Source organism: Balaenoptera borealis (genome assembly GCF_965194805.1).
Source record: "Balaenoptera borealis genome assembly, chromosome: 3".
Lineage (NCBI taxonomy): Eukaryota > Metazoa > Chordata > Mammalia > Artiodactyla > Balaenopteridae > Balaenoptera > Balaenoptera borealis.
The window spans coordinates 15,500,680-15,522,844 of NC_138866.1; the positions used below are offsets into that span (position 1 = coordinate 15,500,680).

The window sequence follows — 22,165 nt, forward strand, 5'->3', positions numbered from 1 at the left end:
GCCAGCCTCTGGTCTCTTACCCATCCCAGAGTCATAGGCAGGGGACCCCGTGACAACGATGAACCCACGTGTGGAGGCGTTTTACCTATTTTTCTCTCTGTAGGATTTCATGGTGCTTTAAAAAAAAAAAAAAAGGCATTTTACAGAAAATAATGCAGGGTCGGGGGAGGAGGGAATTTCGTAATGTTCTTAGGAAAAGTACAAAAGCAACTTTGCTTGTAACATTTCAATAAGCTGTGCTGCTATTGTCTTTATTTGATGATGTAATTTTTTTTTCAATGATGGAGAAAACTGCAACAAAGACCTTCTGGAAGATCCAATCCGATGTCTCTCCTGTTTTCCTTTCTTTGGTGGGCCAAACGTGGTTCATAGTGGCTGGGTTGGGAGCTATACTCAGGACCGCAGGTCGTCTGGGGACAGGCCGCTTGCCTGGCTGGCCTTCATCGGGGCAGAGCTGATGGAAACTCGCTGTCTTGCGGGCGGGGGAGCCCACGGCAACCCAAGAAGAGGAATCTTAACCCAGTATGGTTACTGCACATTTACTTTCACCTCCCTATTTTTATCTGATCCTGATGGCATGTTGTTGGGGGTTGGAGAGCATGTCACATTTTCTAGGTGAAACACTGAATGTGGACATTGTGACAAGTCTGCCAGTATAAACTGGGCAACTCCTTGGGTGCCAACACTTCAAGCTGTATTTGATTTTGCCCTTGCTATGCATGCACCAAGCACGGGCTTGTCATGATGGGTAGAGATAAAATGCCCACCATTTTTGAGCACCTATTACCTACCAGGTACTCTGCTAGGCAGTTTACAAACATGCCATTTGGTCTTCCAAACGAAACAAGTTGGGTTTCTTCATTTTGTAGATGCAGACTTTGAGGCTCAGAGAGAATAAGACACTTCGAACCCAAGTGAGTCAGCTCCAAACCTGAGTGTCTTTCACCAGATCACGCAGCTGCGAGGGACATGTGCTTTGAGCACTTTTCCAGTAAAGGTGATGTGGCTCTTTCTGACTTGTCTGCAATGTCTCTCCCATCCTGTTTGTGAGAGAGGCGTGCCATGAGGTCAAAGGTGAGTTCCCAGCTGCAGGACTAAGCAAGGCCAAGTGGCTGCCACAGTAGCCAAAGCCCAGAACTGCGCCCAGGCTAACCCAATGCGACAACTGGTCGTGGGTGGGCAGGGACGGATCCGTTTCATGTTTTTATTGTTTTCATGGGCTTCATTTTCATGGGCCTGGGGCACGGTGCATGGTGCGTAGTAGGAATTCAAAATGATCTTTCCAAAATACAAATTGGTCTGTGGATCTCCTTGGCCCTCAGGATAAAACCCCAAAGCTCTGGTCTGTCCCAGGCCCCGCGTGTATTTCTGCCTCTTCGCACACCAGTCTCTGCCACCACAATTTTGGATTACTTGCAAGCTCCCCAACGGTCCATGCTTTCTTCTTATGTTGCCAGGTCTTCGCACGTGCTGTCCCTTTTGAAAGTCCTCCTCATTTATGTGCCACCTTCCCCGTCCCACCGCCACCTGACTCCTTCAAGTCTTTCAGTACTGAGCTGGAGAGGTACCTGTGGGGAATCTTCCCTCACTCGTCCCCTTCCCCTCAGAGTGAGTTAGCTGCCTTCAACACAGTGGCCTCCCCTCAACTCGAGCACCTGCTATACTGGATTTAACAGCTGGTTTCCTTGTCTGTCTGATGCAGATGATAAGCTCCTCAGGGCAGGAACTCAGCCTCTCATTTTCATTCCCAGCACTGAGCACTACCTGATACAATGTAGACACTCGAATTATTGGTGGAATAATTTTAGTACCCTTCATGATAGCACATTTGCATCCTTCAAGGCAGATCTAATTTCTTCGTGAATTGGAAGTCATTTGGAGCCAAGACTGGTGGGATAAGTGACTTATCCAATTCTTGAGTATCATCTTGGTCAAAATCAAGTTTGCCTACAAAGTAATGAATTTGATTTGTATTTGGGGTTTACAAAGAACTCCAAAATTTTAATCACAGTGATATTAAAATAACTAGACTCTAAAGGTGACTACTTTGATGGTTAGCTCTCATATAGATGTACGGATGATGGAATATTTATTTTAAAACCAATCTTATTACTAGAGATACAGTTTGAATGTCTATGACCTTAGGAAATATGAAATTATGTTTTGTTGGGATGTCAAATATATGACAAATGTGCCACCACTCCTTACACCTATGCCCAAGGCAGATATTTTCATCAATTGTAGAATACCTTCCCTATTAATCCACGTGCATTCTCAGAATCCATTTTAAGACCGTACTCAAGGTTAGCAGTTCTCAAAGTATTGTCCAGTGACCTTCTTACATCCCTGAGATTCTCTCATGGTATCCATGAGGCCAGAACTATTTTCAGAATAATACTAAGGCATCATTCACCCACACTGTCTCATGAGGGTACAGCATTTAGAACTGAGTAGCATTAGTCACTCTGAGAACAGGGGCAGGATAACTAGATACCTTTGTTGAAGATTAAGAATTTTCCAAAATGATAGTAAATGGACTTGCATTTCTTAGAGAACCCCAAAGTACCTAGATATGACATTTTTATTGGAAAGGGCTTTCTGCTTGGCCTCATAGGAATGGATCACAGCAACAGCCATAAAACAGGATTCCTCTGGCCCTGCCCTGCTGCCCGGTGGGGCTCCAGCCCCTCAAATTCCTCTCCAGTTAGCCCTGAGAATCCCAGAGAGGTCTCATGGTTGCTCTATTTCTTGGCCACTGTGCTGTGGGGATCAGTTTTCTGGAAAACTCCTTGCGCCTCCAGGACTGGACTACATGGCCTTCCAGTGATCCCCTGGTATCAACCGTCACCCCATTTGTGTCACTGTCTATCTTCCCCCACATCGAGAGCCCCTAGAGGAAGACCTCTTTCCCTCTTTGTTTTCATGGGCCCGTCACAGTGCCAGGAACGCGGGAGGAGATCAAAAGATATTTGTTGGATAAACAGCAAATCCAAAACCATGGTGTTGCGTAAGGGCCTCTGAGGAGAATAGGAGCAGAGGAGGGGAGCCCAAATCTGGGGTGAGCTGGAGGGGAGGTTGGAAAGATGCAGTGTGTGAGGGGAGCCCAGGGCAGAGGGTAGCGGTCCAGGTAAATGGAAAGTATCTGGGAAGAGGTCTAGAGACAGAATACTGACCCCCAATGGCAACTTTTGCCTCGTCACTTCTATGAACTTACATCAACCGCGGGAACAAGAGTGGTGCACACACACCCTGAACACAAAACTATTCAGTCTCAAAATGCCCGTGCATACATGGCTGTGTGAATTTGAGATGGCACACAAGCCAACACTCACCCATTGCCTTTATGTATTGCCTTTATGTATGACTTGTTCTAGGAAATAAATTTAAAAATACATTACAAGAATCTAAAACTAAAAAAGAATTTTTTTGAAATGTCTCGCATAACCCATTTGAAAGAGTTAATGTTTAGTAAATGAATTTTAAAGGTCATTTAAGGATTCATCACTTGGAATCATTCAGGATAAATACAGATTTTTTTCCTCACTTGGAATATGATGACTTTAAACTGTTTTCCAGTATCTGTTATCTACAAACTGCCTATATGAATGACTCAAAATTGAATCATTTACAGACACCTGAGGCAAAGAACAAGTGCAAGGCCTCAGTAAGACAGAAATTTGTTTTGAAATGAGGAAGCTTGGAGAACTCCAGCATTCTGGAATCAACAGCATAAGTTGCAAATGTATGAAATAAAAATACACATAATGCTAGCATAATCTATGGCTCTAAGTTTCAACATTTTATGTAGAACAGTAATCTGTGCCTTAAACAACATTCTGTAGTTGTCTGATTCCATAGAAAGGAGAAAAGTAATGGGACATTCCTTTCTTTCCATGAGTGAATGTGAATTTGAAACAATTTCTCCACTGAATTATTGCTGAGAGGGGAAAAAAAGAAGAAATAGCTAATGGTGATGGTAATTGGTTAAGTCTGTACAATCCATCCATCCATCCAATCCGTCCAATCCATCCATCCATTCATCCATTCATTTAACAAATACTTATGGAGCCCCACTCTGTGTGAGGGCCTGGGAGAGTGACAGGGCATGGCAAAGCCTTGATCCCTGCCCTCAAGGATCTCATGTTGTAGTTAGGTAGTGCTGTGCAATGTGCACTGGGGCGGTAAAATCCTGCAATCTGGTTGGAGGAAGAACCGTAATATGACTGTATGTGATTCTGTTCAAAAATACAAGGAATTATCACAAAAGTGCTAGGAATTCAGAGAGCGTGAGGATTGGTATGCACCGTGACAGTCAAAGCAGGCTTCCTGTAAGAGGTGGCATCTTAAAGAAGGCATACACAGTACAACTGGTTAGGGAACGGGGGAACGTGAATGGCTCCCAATCAGAATTCTGCATAATAATATTTGAGATTGATCCGTTTGTCCTGAGGATATCACAAATGAGTCTTCACTTGGGATTACTTTGCTGTAAGACATTTCCTGAAATAAATCACAAACTCTAAACCAAACTTAAAAGATGAACAGAAGATAAGCTCTACCCTTCACTGATCACAACAGGAATTGTAACTCCTTCTGGAAGCGAGTGTGACTGAGGAAGACAGAGTATAGCAGCTTCTCTCTCTCCTCCCCGTGTTTCCCCCTCCCTCTTGTCTCACATCAAGCAGCTCCCAGGTTCTGGCTTCATTTCCTCAAGGGAGGAATACAATGGCAACAGGATTCCTTGCTTCTTTGTTTCAAAAGCCGGGCACACAGGAGGATTTCATTTAACAGGAAGCACAATGACTCCGAGTGCAGGGCTAGGAAAGAGGCTTCCCCACGTCAGAAGACATTTCCTTACGTTGGGGACAGAGCAGAGAGAAGTCTGGGGTCCCACACAGAGGGCATGGGACGTGGCACGATGGGCTTCAGCAGAGGAGCCCCGGGGCAGCCCTGCGGGAAGGGCCGGGGGGCGCTCTGGGCAGGTGCAGGGTCCCAGGATCCCAGCCCAAACCATCAAGCCAAGTAGAAATTTCCTATATTCCTGGTAAGATGGATCTTGAAATTGAAATGATAATGATTTACAGAAAATAAAGGGCTTCACTATTTCTTGCACACCTAAACCTTTTTTTCCTGTCCTAAATGAATCTTCTTGTTTTGAACCTGTATCATCTCGTTCCTAAGGCAGGAACAGAAGAGTTGTGGAAGATTCCGATGCTAGAAACACTTTGTATCTGGGCAGTGCCTCAGACTGGATAATCCCTTTTTTGAGACTAGGATGGGGAAGGTGGTTTCCTCTAACTAGAGGCGAAGAACACCCTCGGCTGAGCTACCGCTTTCTATCCCCTTCCGGCCTTGGTGGGTGGGAGGGTGGTGCTGAGCAGTTTGTCTCCCCCGCTCAGGGAAAAAGGAGGGGCGACGGGGACAGAATTGGGGGTCCCATGTGGGGAGAGAGGGATCCAGACAACGCTATGGCCAAACCAGGTCACAGAACCGAACTCCAGACATCCTCAGGCGCACGTACTCTACCCACCCACCCAGCATATTCTATACCCACCCCTGGGCTGTCTCTCTTTACCGGCTCAGCATGGTGGGATCTGGGACCCAGGACCAATTTCCAGCTAACTTAAGGGAGGACTTATTCCAGAAAAGAGGCATGTGTGTGTGTCGAGGAGAGGAGTGGGACCTTTCCCACCTCCCCATCCCCTCTCCCCCTCTCCTTCCCAGGCCTTTAAGGAGCTCCTAGAGGGAAGAACTTTATTCCCCAAAGTTGACTGCAGGTTATGAATGAGGCTGGATGATTATTCTGCAGTATAAACATTTTTCTCTCTCCTTAAATTTTCCTCTTTCCTTTCTTCAGTCTGCCCTCTGCGTACGCCATCCCCTGCCCCAATTCAAGCAAGAGAAGGATGTGACTGGATGGAAAGCAGAAAGAGCCTAGCATTTCCCTGCCTTTTTAAATTTCTCAAAAGTCTGAATCCTTAGGGGATAACGAACAGAATAATGAAAACTGGTAAGGAGGAAAAGGTATGGAGATCCAGGCAAAAATGTCTCCCAGAAACAAAGAGACAAAATATTTTTTTTCATTCTGGAAAAAACACTCCTGCGGCCTGGGGAGAGAAGAGTGAAAAAAGGAAAAAGGAGAGTGGCAAGACCTGGAGGGGGGTGCTTGCAAAGTGTACCTGGGCTGTGGGACCAGGGCTCTGCTTCCCAGCGGGGGTGTGGGCTCTGCACGGGGTGGGACAAAGGACGACATTCCAGGGTGTCTAGGTACAGGGTGAGGGGGGAGCACCGACCTTCCTGGGGGAGAGGGGTTCCCCCCCCGCCCGAGGCACAGAGACAGGACGAGGATCTAAAGGTGACCTCAGGCTGGAGGGGGGCCAGACACTGAGCCGGTGAGACGTTTTGGAAAAATGATCTCAGAAGAGGTCTAGAGGAAGAAGAGGTGGCCCGAGGCCATAAAAAGGACCCAAAGGGTACCGAGCTGAAGGGGCGAGGGAGGGCCCTTTCAGATGGGGTGGGTGGAGGGCCGGGTGCTGGGAGATGGTTTTCTCCCAGGATTTCCGCACCTGCCCCTGTGCTGTGCTCCGGGACAGGGGAAGAGGTTTCATGGGACCGGCGGCTCCGAGGGCCCTCAACCGTGTGCTCAAGACAGAACAACTCAGCCACCCATGTCTGAAAACATGTGCCAAGCGCACTCGACTGCAACCAGAGGATCTTTGGAGACTGGAGGCCAGACCCCGAGAATGCTCGGCTCCATCTCAGGCCAGCATGAGTCCTCAGGGGTCTTTCGGCACTGACTTGTACACCAAGCCCAAGCAGTGTGTCCGGGTTTGTGCCTTTGCACAAACAGCTCCATCTGTTGAAGGGAGGCAAATGATTTTGTTGATGGTTACAGGATAGGTAAACGCATGTATGGAAGCATCAGGGGACTTTACTAAGCAGGTCTGGTGCCCTGTCATCTCCCTGTGGGCTGGTTTAGTGTAGAGAACTCGAAGACAGACGGAGCAGGGAAGTGTACAACGTGAGTCCTCATTAAATGAAAGCAGTGTTCTGTGCTCGTGGCCATGGGATCTTCCCCATTTCTGTGTCTTTAAGCCCAGGCTTCCGGGCCTTTTCTGACAAGAGACCCAGAAGATGTCCCAAAGGCGATTAGAACAAAGCGCGAGGTGACCTCTTACAAAAGATTAAAAGAAAAAAAAAAACCTAGAGATTAGAATTTTCTGGGTTAGAATACACCAGGGCTACTGTATCCAGAATAGAACTGATCTGGTGGAAAAAATATCCGACCCAGTGTTTGGGTCTTGGCAAGTCTTTTTCTTCTGGAGTATGTTTCCCCTTTTCAACTTCTCTTCTCCTTTTTATTTATGTTTTAGCTCTAAGAGAAACTGAAGAGCCTTTCAATAGTTGCTGGCTTGTCAGGCCCTTCGAGAAGTTCAAGCTTGACAGTCTCCCTTGTCTATAATAACAGAAACGTAGCTCCTGTTTGCTGCGGCGGGGGGACTTGGCCAACGTCACAGCCACACTGGTGGGTGACAGGCCGGGGATATAAAATAAAGATGTGCGTAGCTCCAGATCCCACTTTCTCCTTGGCTCCTCCCTGCAGGGAAGCTTCTAATCCAAACTTGAAAGCCACACCCTAGTAGAGGCAACCGCCCCCTGGAGATGCCACCTCTTTGTCATCAAAGGCACCGGATGGGCCAGGGCACCTCACCTCTTCCCACGGTCACTTGGATGAGTTTCCTAAGGTGAGACTACCAGCCCCTGGGAGTTAGGGGACCGGTCCTCCCCCTGGGCTGGAAGATGAGCAGCAAATCACAGGGGCGCCACCTGCCGTTGAGACCTCCCCCCCAGAACTCCCCCCCATTTCCCTGTGTTTCAGCTAAAGCACTGAATTAGTAAGGCTCCAAGAGTGATACACGAAAGTGCCCTCCCTGCCCCTTCCGGCCCCCTCTGTCTCTGGGGACTGAGAAGAGTGAGAGCTCAGGTGGGGGGCTGGCTGTGACGCCACCAGGGAAAGTCAGAAAATTCTCTACTTGTCAGAAAACGTGTTGGGCCATCCAGCAGAGGTACAAGTACAGAATGGAAGAGACCAGGTAGTGTCTTCTCCTTCCTCTTTTTCTGTCTCCGTCTCTTGTTCCATCCTTTCAGAAGCCGCTGAGCGCAGAGCCGCTGAGCGCAGTTCCATCTGGTGGGTAAATCATCACAGGGACATTTGGGACATCACCCAAAGGCCACAACTGACCTCCCATCCTGGACGATTGGCTCGAGAGAGAGAAAATGCAAGTGAGCAGCTGCTCCTCCCCCGCCCCCTCGTGCCCGGTTCCCCTTCCTTGGGTATTCTGCTGGCGAGGTGTGATTAGTCTCCTGCCGGCTGGCTAACTTCAGCAAGAAGTTCCTCTTCCAGTGCCGGAGGGTTTGGCTGTGGTCGATACCGTTTTTTCTATCTATCCGTTTCCTCTGGATTCGGATTTCAAGTCCTAGATGATCCTATTCAAAAATACCTCTTGGCATTTAGAGATCATTTCACATTGGAAAAGCCCTCTTCCCTTCGGCCTTCGGCCTTCGGAGGAGGCCAGGAAAACTGGTGTGGGGAAGGTTAGGTAGCTGGGGGTATTAATCGTGTTTGCGTGCTTTGGAGTTCAGTCTCTGCTCTGTGGACGGTTCCAGTTTTGTTTTGTTTTTTATGAAAAGGTCCGTGCCATGAGCGGGGTTAGTCTGGGAAGGTGGGTGGTGGCGCTAGTGCAGAAATGGGCGCCATGTGGGATGCGGCTCCAGCAGGGCCCGTGCCCTGTTTAGGCAGGGCTGTAACACGCAGCGGCATTGCATCCCATTACCCTAGCTTGCACACAGCCTGCCTCCCACCCCCTGGGACCCCCAGGCCTGGCAAAGTACTCAGAAGCGCCGTATTCTGGGCCCACGTGGGCCAGCAAAAACCTCCCTGCCGGTCACTGGATAATTACGAGCAAAGGCGGTTTTGCCTTCTCTTGCCCCCGTGGTCGTCCTCTCTCCCTTCACTGCTGTCAGGCGGCCCGTTCCTCTCCACTCTCCCGGTCCCCCCAGGCAGGTCTCTGCTCCACGCCACCACCCAGGGTGCCTTCCTGGGTCTGGAGTCGGAGTCATCATTTCTCTTTACTCCCAAACTTGCCCTCAGGAGTCGTCTCAGTCCAGTGGTTCCGAATGCAACGAAACTCTGGGAAACCACCCATTTCGCTGGGAGCTGGAATAGCGGGAACAGCCACCCGGCAGCATTCCTCGGGCCCCTTCCGTTCCCCCCACAGCTGCCCTGTGGGGCGCCAGCCCCTCAAGTGTCTCTTAAATCGTCCCCAGAGTCCCTGAGAGTGACTCTCTCACGCAGTACTCATCCTTGTCCTCTTCGGCCGAGGGATCTGGGCTTGTGCCAATATTCAAACTGGCAGGTAAGCCGTGAAAGACGCCAGAAGGTCCTGGGGCTGGCGCTTAACATCGTACATCACGTGAAGGCCCCGGAGCACTTGTGCCAAAGGCGCCGAAAGCGTCGCTGTTGTCGCCATGGAGCTTGTTGCTGCCAGCACCGTCCCGAGTAAGCAGGGAGAAGGTACTATGGCGTTTTGGTAACTGCCTTTCTCTGTAACCCTAATATTCACTTTCCTTTTCATAGGTTGGACCATGAAAGAACCCAGGGGAGGAGAAGACCCCGCCTTCCCTCCGACGGGGCCAGGCCAAGGAGCCCTCCCCTCCCCACCCTGCAGTCTCCCTCCGGGGGGAGGAAGGGGAAGGGGGATGGGACAGGAAGTCAGAATCACAGCCCCAGTCAAAAACGCACTGCAGTCTCCCCAAACTGCCCTCAGAGATTGAGACCTGCCAATACAGGGAATGTTGAGTTCACGTATTACAACTGTCCTGCAGAGCCCGTGTCCCCTCTGTAGTAATCCTGACGGAGGGCCCTCCAGCTGCTATTTGCCCACTTCCAGCATGAGTGGGGAGGGGTCCAGACTGGAATACAGCATTCCTGATGTGGCGCCCATGCTTACATGCCAAGGCTTTCCTTGGTTCACTCAAAATAGAAAACACTGTCTTCCAGCACACACTTTGAGTCCCTAGGAATAGATTTCAGGAAGGTCTCTGTCTCCTGATGCTCCCAGCTGACCCAGGCCATCGCTGGGAGTTGATGCTTTCTGCTTGTGTCACTACTGCCAGACTTCCAGCCTTGTAAACTGCTTGGCATCTGGGATCTGGCATGCCATTAAAGTGGCAAAGGGGAATAAGGGAGAAATGAGAGAGGGTACGAGGAGAAAAAGGCACAAAATATATACCTACTGAGAAGACGGAGGGAGGGAGTGACAAATAGAGTGGTTTCAAACTTAGTTTTCAGTCTTCTCAAGGACACCTGGGTTTCAAGCGGAGAGAGAAGATGATCGTTCATTCATTCATTCCTTCACCCAACAAACATTGATTGAATGCCTACTGTGTGCCGGGCCTGGGGATCTAAGGCGGAGATGCAGTGATAGAGGTGAGATAGTGTTTCTGCCCAAAGGACCTCACCGTCTAGTGTGGGTGAAACCCATAAAGCTGATAAATGTCACAGAATGTGTCCACTGCAATGAAAGAGTCATGCCCAGAAGAAGGGGTCCCACCTGCCACCTGGCAGCGGGGTCGTGGCAGGTTCCAGGAAGGGGCCTGAGTGAGTGGTGGTTGGCCTGGGGGTGGGGGTAGGTGAGTGTTCTGGGCAGAGCAGAACCATTAACAAAAGCACAGATATGGGCAGGTCAAGGTGGGTTCAAGGATGGATGAATGCTGTTAGAATGGAAGGACCAAATGGAGGTGTGGGGGGAGCATTGAAGGTTTGTGAGGAAGAGCCCAGCCTAAGAAAAGGGTCCAGTTAAAATGCTGTCTAGGAACACAAACCCAGAACCATATGAGCAAACGGTACTGTGGATTTATAAAGGACTTCCGGTCCTGTGAGGTTAGGAAAAGCAAGAGTTCACACATCAGACAATCTGGTTAAAGGGACTTCTTCACCCAGCTAGAAAGTGGCAGCACTGAGACCTAAAACTAGTTATTTAGAAATTTGATTCAGTGTCTTCATTCTCAGAAACGAATTCAACAAAAAGTTCTCGGTTTTTTAGCTCTGGACTTGAGACAGGGGCTGCTCTAAATTTCAGTTTTTGTTTCATCTGAGTCTGTATTTTGCCCTTCCTTCCTTCCCTCCTTCCTTCCTTCCTCCCTCCCTCCCTTCCTCCATCTTTCCCTCCCTTCATTCTTCCCATCTTTCCTCCCTCCTTTCTCCCTTGCTCTCTCTCTACAACCCCTCCTTCCTTCTTTCCTTCTATACTGATTGACTGCCATTCATAAATGCAGGCCAAAACTCACATTAGTAATTCTTCCCACCATGGCCTGTATGTTAAGACGCAGAGCAGTTTCCCTAAATCATTCATCCTTAGGAAAGGCCAACCAGGCTAAGCTCCTTCATTAGAAAGAACAGAAGGGAATGGAATGAAGAGTGGGAATATGCCTGAAGTCAGGAGCTACCCTCCTCTTAGGATATGGAGGGCTCCGGTGTGGGGAAAATGTGGAACGGAGTTCTGCAGTGTACCCATCAATCAAACGGGTCATCAGGACCATGGTTTCTGTACTGTGGCTCTTCTCCCAACACAGTATCTGCTGCCATCAATGGGCAGAATGGTCTTTCTTGGAGAAAACATTAGTTCGGTCAGCAATCCAGGGAGTTCCCCAGGCTGGAACAGGGAGATTGCTTCCCAAGGTCAAGCTTTTGCTTCTACCACTTTCTATCCTTCAAAATGCAGTTTCATCCTTCTCTGTTTTGCCAGGCGTGTCAGAGGGATTTGCCTGAAATAAGAGATCCTGAAAGGCAGAGTCCCATAACGTCAGAGCTGGAAAGGGCTTTAGAAATGAGCTTCACGTTCATTCAACGTGGTTTTTAGGAACACCTGTCTGCCTGTTTGCCAGGCTGTGTGGTCACTTCTGGCCCTGGCCCTCAGGGGAACAAAGAATAGGGGACACTGTCTCTGTCCCCGTCCTCAGGCTTTCTTGTCTTGGCCACTAGAGAAAATGTGGACCTCTTCTCCATTGAGCTGAGACCACTGAAGTTTTCAGAAATTCCAACAGACTTTCTGGGTCTTTCAGCTGTCTACTTGAGACTGGCCCTGCTGCTCATTTTAAGTTCTTGTTTCACTTGTGTCTGTATGTAGGCTTTCCAGTTGTCTTACCTTCTCTCCTTCCTCCCCCCTTCCTCCCTTCCTTCCATTCTTCCATATTCATTGGCTTCCTACTATGTGCCAGGCTTGGGCTGGGGGTCTGAGATAAGTTAAGTGGCTTATAATCAAGTGGGAGAGGAACAAGAAAATGAATAGTGACTATGGAAGAAGAGTCACGTGTTCACTTTGACTTCAGTCAAAGTCTGAAGCTCCTCCCACCTCCCCCCACCCCCATCCCACAAAAGGCCCTCCCCCCTGATACTGGAGGGTTGCTGTGGCATCTTGCCTTCGCCAAGGTTCCATTCAGTTAAACTGTCCTGTGGTCTGCTCCTCTCCACACTTGCAGCCCTTCAGAGACACAGCACAGTCTTCTCTCTGTGTGTGTCTGACGACACCTTGAATCTCAAGGTTAAGATCCAATTTATTCAACTCTCATCATTTTTTCTCCTTCTACCTGTGGTTTTTATGGGGTTTGGTCCATTCTTCAGTATGATTTTCATGATGACTTGGGACCAAAGATTTTCCAGGGGAACAGGTAGCCTGTTCTCTAATACAAGCTCAAGGGGAAAGCTCCTCTGAGGAGTTGGCACAAATATGGATGGATTTTTCTAGGCAACTTGTGGCTGAACAAAGCCTGGAGGGGTACAAGGACCATTGTTATTGCACTGTATATCACCAAAATTTTGAGTCTAATTGGATGCGTTCATTAGACAAAGAGAAAAACATTAGGACATCAACATAGTGTCCTTTCGTTAAATAATTTCTAAATGACTCTTGCACTGCAAAGGTGTTTATTGAACACCTAGCTGAAGCTAAATTTAGAAGTCAAACTTAAATAGTTGGACTAATGTTGGGATTTTGATACCATTGGTCAAGATTATTTCCCTTTCTCGCTATAATATTTAGAGAGAGTGCCTGACTTCTTAGTTTTTAATTCCCCCGGGTGGGGGGGGCGGGTAAGTAACCTTGCAAGAGAAGTGGTTTTCAATGGTCATGCCCTCAGAGGCAATGCCCTCAGCCCACCCCTCAATACATAAATGTGCACACATGCACATCACATACCCCCACCAACCATCCAATGTAGTTCTTGCTGATCTTCACAATACTTCCAAAACTAAGCAAAAGAGGGAGGGATCACTCTCTTGGCTGACAGGAAATCATAGTAAGTTTAGAGAAAAAGCCAAGGAAATAATACAGATTTCTTACTCCACCTTCCCCCTCCACCCTCCCACAAGAGCCCAATCAAATTATACAAATGATTAAATTTTTTTATTAAAAAAAAGTCAGTGATGAGGGTGAAAGGCAGTGACCAAGATTAAGCCTCAGGAAAATATATCCAGGCTCCCAGGGAGTATCTATTGTGAGTGTTGAATGCCCAGGGTGCCAAGACCTAAAGCAAATTGGAGTGTACAAAATTTCTTCATCCCCATAGGTGATGGAGGAGGAAAGATGAGATTGGAGGAGGAAAGACAAAAGTCAGCAGATAAACTCATGCAGCTCAATATCAAAACTACAAACAACCCAATCCAAAAATGGGCAGAAGACCTAAATAGACATTTCTCCAAAGAACATATACAAATTGCCAACAAACACATGAAAGAAGGCTCAACATCATTAATCATTAGAGAAATGCAAATCAAAACTACAATGAGATATCATCTCACACCGGTCAGAATGGCCATCATCAAAAAATCTACAAACAATAAATGCTGGAGAGGGTGTGGAGAAAAGGGAACCCTCTTGCACTGTGGGTGGGAATGTAAACTGATACAGCCACTATGGAGAACAGTATGGAGGTTCCTTAAAAAACTAAAAATGGAACTACCATACGACCCAGCAATCCCACTACTGGGCATATACCCTGAGAAAACCATAATTCAAAAAGAGTCATGTACCACAATGTTCATTGCAGCTCTATTTACAATAGCCAGGACATGGAAGCAACCTAAGTGTCCATCAACACATGAGTGGATAAAGATGTGGCACATATATACAATGGAATATTACTCGGCCATAAAAAGGAATGAAACGAGTTATTTGTAGTGAGGTGGATGGACCTAGAGATTGTCATACAGAGTGAAGTAAGTCAGAAAGAGAAAAACAAATACCGTATGCTAACACATATACATGGAATCTAAAAAAGAAAAAGAAAAAAAATGGTCAGAAGGACCTAGGGGCAAGACGGGAATAAAGATACAGACCTACTAGAGAATGGACTTGAGGATACGGGGAGGGGGAAGGGTAAGCGGGGACAAAGTGAGAGAGTGGCATGGACATATATACACTGCCAAATGTAAAATAGATAGCTAGTGGGAAGCAGCCGCATAGCACAGGGAGATCAGCTTGGTGCTTTGTGACCACCTAGAGGAGTGGGATAGGGAGGGTGGCAGGGAGGGAGATGCAAGAGAGAAGAGATATGAGGACATATGTATATGTATAACTGATTCACTTTGTTATAAAGCAGAAAGTAACACACCATTGTAAAGCAATTATACTCCAATAAAGATGTTAAAAAAACAATAATAATAAAATTAAAAAAAAAAAGTCAGCAGATGAAAGCACAAAGCATCTCTATTCCCTCTCTTTTCCACTCAAAATTCAGTATAAGAAGAAAAGACCACAAATGAGATTTAACACATTAAAAAAAACATCAGGGCTTCCCTGGTGGCGCAGTGGTTGAGAATCTGCCTGCCAATGCAGGGGACACGGGTTCGAGCCCTGGTCTGGGAAGATCCCACATGCCACGGAGCAACTAGGCCCGTGAGCCACAATTACTGAGCCTGCGCGTCTGGAGCCTGTGCTCCGCAACAAGAGAGGCCGCGATAATGAGAGGCCTGCGCACCGCGATGAAGAGTGGCCCCCACTTGCCACAACTAGAGAAAGCCCTCACACAGAAACGAAGACCCAACACAGCCATAAATAAATAAATAAATAAATAAAAATTAAACTTTAAAAAGAATATCACCAAACATCCCGAGAAGCAACTGGCCCTGAATCTGATCAGGGATCACTTTTAAACTCTAAAAAAAAAAAAAAAAAAAAAAATCAGTTGGAAGGGAAATACTATTGAGCTTGATGACTATTGGATTTTTTGGAGAAAAGGACCTTGGGCAATGGGAAGACATAGGGAAATATTCTCCCAGCCTTTTGAGTTTATTAAATTTTGTGACATCCTATTTTTCTTTCTATTTCTATTCATATTCAGAAGGTTGTCAGACTTCTCATATTTCTTTCTCTCCCAGATCCTTGTTTTATCTCTCTCATGCCTTAGGAACAATGACTTTGCAGAGACCTGGTTTCAGTTTGAGTCTTAACTTTGGCACTTAACTAGCTCTGTGACCTTGGGCAAATTAATGAACCTTGTTTGGCACGTATTTCCTCTTCTATAAAACAGGAATGATATTCCCTATCTCATAAGATTATTATGAGTAGAAAACTGAGCCAAATGCTTAGTCCTTGTTGGCACCTACGGGTGGCACTCAGTAAATACTAAGTTCTCTCCCTCAGAGGAACAACTGTTATTTCCGAAGCTAAGCCCTCTACTTGTGCCCTCAATAATCCCCTTCTTTCCTGATTTTGTGGAGACCTTCCTCCTCTCTCTTGCATCTCCAACCTTTCTCGCTTTGTGAGACCCTTTCCTCTGTGAAGGCACCCGGATTTAGTGGGTCTCTCTTTGTACTTGGAAATTGTGGGAAAGGAAGAATCAGTCAGGAAATGAGGTACCTGTGGGTTCTTTAGAAAACTCGGACCAGGAGATGGTTAGAAAAGGACTTGGTTATTCTGGGTCCACTCGTCCATCCAGGAGATAAGGCCATGAGAGTGGGGAAGAGCCCTCTACTAAGTACATGGAGGGAAAAGCCTAGAATCTTGGCACATGCCGAAGGTAGAAGCGAAACCGACAGAAGTTAGTAAAGCAGGAGTGGGGGGAGAGAAACAGAAGAGGAGGATCACAGGGAGCCAGAGCCTGGGCTAGGGCAGGGCAAGGGAAAAAGGAGTAGTAGGGCGTTCACATACGATAAGGTCTGTAAGGAGTCCACTGAGCCTCGTTTTGTTATTTAGGAGGTGCCTACAAGTTTTGCCAGAACATTTTCAATGGTGCAGCGGTGGGAAGCGCGGTTGCAGTGAGCTAAAGGAGGTAGTGAAGGGAGCAAGCATAGCAGATTTATTTGACGAGCTTAGCAAGGAAGATAGAGCACTTGCAAGAGAAGAGGGAAGATCAGTGGAGACCTTTGCTTCTTCCACAAGTATGGCATGCGCTGGGGCATATTTAAAGCTGTACAAAAGGAACCTAATGACAGAGGTTGAGAATACAAGGGGGCTTGGGGAAGCACCAGGGAGGGTCTTGGGTCAGGAAGAGGGGAGAGAGGGGATGCATGCAGGGCATTGGTGGTGGGACTGCCTTGGACATAAGAATAGATAATGTTCTCTGAAGGCGATGGAGTGAGGAGGGATGGATGCAGATTTAGATAGATTCATAGGCAGAAAGGAGCTTGCCTGACTCTTTTGTGGGTTTATTTTCCTCTGGGAAGTAGGAGGCAAGCCGATCTGCTGAGGGCAGGAAGTTGGGGATGCAATGGGGACTTGGTAAGAGTGGTGAAGCTTTGGAGTAGCTGTGGTGGGATATGGGAGAGGGTTGTGATGGGACACTGAGACCCCAGGAGAGGCTGCAGACCCTGTGAGGTGACTTTGTCAAGCAGTGCTCAGCAGCACAGAGGTAGAAGCACAGTCGGGGGAGAATGTTTGGACCGATCCAAAGTTGGCAATAAGGCAGATGGGGCTGGAAGAGAAGGGGCTAGGACATTGAGGATGTCCGAAGGGGTCGGGAAAGGATTCACTATGAGTCTCACTGTGAGTTCTTCCAGAACAGGAAGAGAAGCCATGAAGGGGGGATTGGCTGGGAGGGAAGGAGGGGAGCACAGGATCAATGAGGCTGAAGAGCTGGTATCAGGCCACTTCCCCAAGAAACCTTTTGATGGTGGAGGTAAGGGCATCTCAAACACTTTTTCTTTCCTAGCATTAAAGGATTCTAGTATGAACCCCTTTGTCTTTCTTCTCTTCCTTTTATGACATTGAGTAGCTTTTTAAAAAGGTCACCCTGACAATTACAGGCAGTTATAGACCTTACATATCTGACAATACACCCCTCTACCTTGCATCTTAGCTTCTTGCCCAGCTTGTCAGGTCCAAGTTTTTGTTTTTGGCGATGGTAATCTGGGACAATGAAAATAATTTCCTTCGAGTGGAAGCACAGTCTTTCACGCAGGGGCCAGGGGTCCACCCCTTACCTGCCATGGGGACCTGTTGTTCGGTCCTTGGTTTGGTCCCCCGTCCGGTCCCCAGGGCTGTGATTCAGAGCTGGATTCTCAGCTTCTGCACCTCTTTCAGGAATCTACTATTTTCTATAAGCAGTCACAGCAGGGGCAGTATACATTTTTGTGAAAATTTCCCTCTTTGGCCTTTTGCTCTTTCCTTAAAGCTTGCAAATTGGAAATGCAAAGGAATTCTGAGCTCTGAATTTGGGCCATGCGAAATCCACACATCCAGACTGTATGGAGCTTCTGTGATTCTTCCATAAATGACTCCCCTTTCCTGATCTGGTAGAATATTCCTTCAACTGGAAGTTGGACTTGGACAAGTCACTGTGGGCCTCAGAATTGTCTGTGAATCTGAGAGTCCGGGTATACAATCCCTTCTACCCTTGATGCACTATGGTATGGGGGTATCTGAGCACACCTGTACACTCTTATCCATTTTATGTAAATGGAAATCACTGCAGAATGGGCATCTTTGATAGACTCAGAGAAAGAGCAGGTGCAAATGCTTCACTAGGAAGGAAGTAAATGTATCCTTCCCAGGCATACTTAATTCATGTACATCCCATAAGTCACAAAACATTGGAAATTAGGAATGAAGGAGTCTCATTACCATAACCGATTCAGTTAATCTGCCCTGTAGTTCATTTGGTTGTCCAGTTGCATTTCTAGTATTGAATGCAGAAGGAGCCTCATTATTGGTTTCCTAATGCCTTCAGCAGGCATAAGTCACCTACAGAGGCACAGGCAGTGTGATCCCCTTTTCTTCTCTTCCTGAAAATCCTTCCATTTTGGATTCCAAGAGGAAGTAGTTAAGAAAATCAGCAGAACCAGATTTGTTCTGGTTCTATTTCTGGAGTTGGTTTGGTGCCTTTTTTTTTTTTTTTTTTGGTCCAATAAAGAATGTACTTTAAAAACCCTTTTTAAGGGTTTTTAAAAACGCTTTTAGCTTCTGGAGGCACCATGGATATGTCCTCCACTCTATGTCACTTCCTGTCTCTCTCATGCTGTCCTCCCTTTTCCTCCCGCATTTTGCCAAATGTTCAGGGCACAGAGATACTGGACTTCCTTCATAATATTCCCTGGTCAGGGGTGAGCCCTTTACTCCAGATTAAATTTTGATTATATTGGGTCACTGTCACGCAAAGTTGGTTTTAATGAGTTATCTCAACCAAAGGGATCCAGAAGTGGCAAGGTTGGAAAGGTCAAGGTCCTTGCTGCCCGAAGTATGGATTGTGGACCAATCATATCATGAGCATCATCTGAGAGCTTGTTAGAAATCCCGGATCCTAGGCCCCAACCCAGACCTAAGGATCTGCATTTTACCAAGATCTCCAGGTGATTTCAGACACACATTAAAGTTTGAAAAGCACTGGTTGCGATGGCATATTAAGAGAAGCCAATTGGCTCAAATACTGTTTTAACCTTCACCTTATCCGATTGAGGGCTAGGCATATCTCAGAGGCTGCTTGGTTTTTGTTTTTGTTTTTGTTTTTTTAATTCAGAGAGGGAGAGAAATGGAGACCATTAGGAGTCTGGGATATTGAAGATACCTTCCATTATGGAAATTTGTCCCCTCTGTTTGGTGTCCCAGTCTGTCATGCTGCTGCCAATCTCTTGTGAGCTTAGATGGCACTGCATTCCAAGAAAACAAAACCACACTGTAGATAGAGAACATGTATGATAGCTCTAGTTTCTGTTCTAAGACTTACAGAGGCAAAATGAAGCCCAATAATGGTAATTACCAATAGGTTTTCAGGATAAGTACTAAGGAAGAAGCAGAAACCTGTTTTGATAAGTCCTGTTACATATTAGCAGATTCATTTTGGACAGTAGTGTAAGGAAACCATTAAGAGAAATAATATTAGTGTGTTTTGTGGCATTTGGGCTGCAGGCAGGGCATTATCTGTCTGTGGTCTCCTACTGAGGGCCTGGGTAAGTGATGTCCAGCATGGAAATAGAGCTGCCTTTCACGAAGAAGCCCTTCTCTTCTGCATTGCATAGCAGTGTGGTGAGATGCATTAAGTGCAACTGTTTATGATTTGGAAGGTGAGGAAACAGGTGATTCGTCATCTAAATGAAATGTACATCACTTTGGCAGCCATAAACTTAGATAGTCCTTGTAGGACACTAAGTGTTTGGGGGCCTGTGAGGACACACAAAAACTATGGATTAAATGCTTTGAATTATTTATCATTTGTCTTTTTACATGGGTATCCGTCATTCTCCCTCCCACTCTAGCTAGATGAGTTTAATCACTTGTGAAAATGCCTGGATTCTTTCTCTCTCAGAGAGACACCCTAAAAAAATGCCTGCATTGGCAAGTAGTGGCGGAATGGTAACAGATTTAAATCAACCAGGGACTTCTTTTGACCCTTGCTATCGTCAAATTGCTTAGAAAGAGAAAGGCAAAGGACTCAGGAATCTCCTCTAATCAAAACTATAATCCTTGGGTCTTATCCCATCCCAAATTCCTGTGCAATTAAAAAAAAATAACGCAGTTCCTTACTAGTTTAAAAATACATACGAAATATTAAACTTGAGTGATACTAGAGGGAAGAAAAGCAATAAAAATCATCTGCAAGTCACCTCCATGGAAACATAACTTAATATTTTGGTTTAGTTTTTCTCCCTCTCAGATTTATATATAAATATATATATAAATGCATACAATATTTATATTGCTTTTACAAAAGTGTTACCACACTGTCCTTTTGCATTTAGCAATGCATTACATTTTCTCACATTAATAAATACTCTTTTCTATATGATTTTTTAATGGCTGCACCCTATGTAGTTAAGCTCCTCTAAGAAATGGGCATAACTAGAGTTATGGGTCTAATTAAATAGGGAACAAGAACAAAAAACCCTCTTAGTTCCAGGAGCATTGAAGTTCACTAAATAAATTCCATTTCCAGTGGGAAATTATATGACTGAACGGCAATTTGGTTTCTTGTTTTTGTATCTTGTTATGACTGCACACACTTGACTCAGTCTCTCATTTCTGAAAATGACTTGAGGCTCTGGAGGTTTTCTTGTTCCAAGATTCTGAGATGTCTCAACCCCCGGGTCTCCATCTGCCCCGAGAAGTACCTACTAAATATGTAAGTTACTATGGAGTAGCGAGAGAAACTAGCCAAGGAAAAAAAAATTAGTTCTTCCTTCTCTCAGTTTGTAAAAAGGAGCAGCCCTCTCTTGTTGTCTGCATTCACTTTGTTTGTTTGTTTGTTTGGTTTTTTTATCATCTTAACTGGAGTATAATTGCTTTACAATGGAGTGTTTCTGCTTTATAACAAAATGGATCAGCTATACATATACATATAACCCCATATCTCTTCCCTCTTGGGTCTCCCTCCCTCTGCATTCAGTTTGGAAAAGGGTCTATAGGTGATGCTGAAAGTTGGGGACTGTATGAATGTCAGGATATGGCAGAGAACCTTCCAGGAGCACAGTTGCTATCATGAATCTGCCCTCAATGAGTGACTGCTAGCTTCTCACTGGAGAAACTTCAAAGTCCTTGGCCCTGCACGTCGTGTCCCCATCCTACTTGTCTACTCTTATTTCACGGTGCGTATTTCATGGCGCTTGCCTGCATTAACCTTGCATGCAGATGGGTCCATTCACATAGAGACTAGCCCCTCTGGCTCTGCAGAAATGCTTGGCAGCCTTCCTCCTCCGATAGGAGCCGCCTGGTTTTTTCCTCCCCTTGTGAATCCCACCCACTCTTACTCAAGACTCAGTTCCTCCATGCAGCCTCGCCGTCCTCCAGACCTCCTAGCTCCTGACGCTTACTGACACAGATGGGCGTCTCTCAGTTGGTATTTCTCATATACTTTAGTCACCTGATGACGTGTGTATGTGCGCATACTTGGTTATATGCTAATGTGTACGGACACATCCCTGCTTAAAGCAATAACCCTTTTCCATGTACAAGTCAGGTTTCCCATAAGTTGACAAAGAAGATATATTTCTTTTGCCTTCATTTTATAGAAGCCACCCCCCCAATGTCCCACAAATCACTCTGACGTCATCGAGATGGGAATAGCTTTTAAACCTTTTGAATCAGCCATGACTGGCCACAGAATGAATTAGGATTTCTGTGTTTTCTTTGCTGTGTCCTCGAAATGACTTATACCTTCCCCTGAACTATAATCTCCAATAACAATGAAGACGCCATAACAGGATGCACGTTAGGTTGATGGAGAGGGAATAATCCACCAAACCTAGAAGTAATGTGAGCTGATGAAGGAAGAATCCAGACGATTCAGAAACATGGGGCTGAAAGCAAAAGTCCCCCCTTTCCCACCCCTCCCTCCTTCCTCTTGCTCCTTGGTTTGCATCTGTGCTCAAGACTACTTTGTGTCTACTTGAGAAAGGCATACTTTTACCATCTCTTAAATGGTAGCCAGTGCCTTTAGGAACCATTTGTGTAAGGGGAAATTTGCCCATGAGTATCTCATAACCTGGGGAACATCTGTAGAGCTAAACTGTGAGACCCTAATAAAGAGGGCCCTGTTGTTTATTTCCTGTTGTCCCTGATAGCACCTGCGGCTAAGTCCTTATGCATAGAAGCTGCCCAATGCCATGGATTGAAGCATCTGGAACAATAGGATATGAAGGTCTCTGTTCCCAGTACGCTGCCAGTGGTATAAATATACC

The 22,165-nt window shown here is 46.3% G+C and overlaps 2 protein-coding genes across 5 annotated transcripts in view; both read left to right on the forward strand.

Moving 5' to 3' along the window:
- Positions 1–15,179, forward strand: part of KCNK10 (potassium two pore domain channel subfamily K member 10) — a 159,272-nt gene extending 144,093 nt beyond the window's left edge. For 2 of the 3 annotated variants that reach the window (XM_082383721.1, XM_082383723.1), the window contains one exon: positions 870–15,179. In XM_082383721.1, the coding sequence (XP_082239847.1) occupies positions 870–898 (29 nt within the window). In that variant the 3' untranslated portion in view covers positions 899–15,179. The remainder of the gene's footprint in view (positions 1–869) is intronic. The other variant, XR_014242230.1, reaches the window with a different exon arrangement.
- On the forward strand, positions 8,748–15,179 carry LOC309624936 (uncharacterized protein; the record flags this gene model as incomplete). Of its 2 annotated transcripts, XR_014242231.1 has the most annotated exons (3): positions 8,748–9,559; positions 9,638–10,489; positions 13,627–15,179. XR_014242231.1 is itself a non-coding variant. In XM_082383731.1 (2 exons), the coding sequence occupies 2 exons, from the start codon at positions 8,748–8,750 to the stop codon at positions 9,903–9,905; spliced, it is 1,080 nt and encodes a 359-aa protein (XP_082239857.1). In that variant the 3' UTR covers positions 9,906–15,179. The 2 variants fall into 2 exon arrangements, 1 of the variants encoding a protein (XP_082239857.1); XM_082383731.1 differs by having other exon boundaries at positions 9,638–15,179.
- Positions 15,180–22,165: the final 6,986 nt, after the last annotated feature.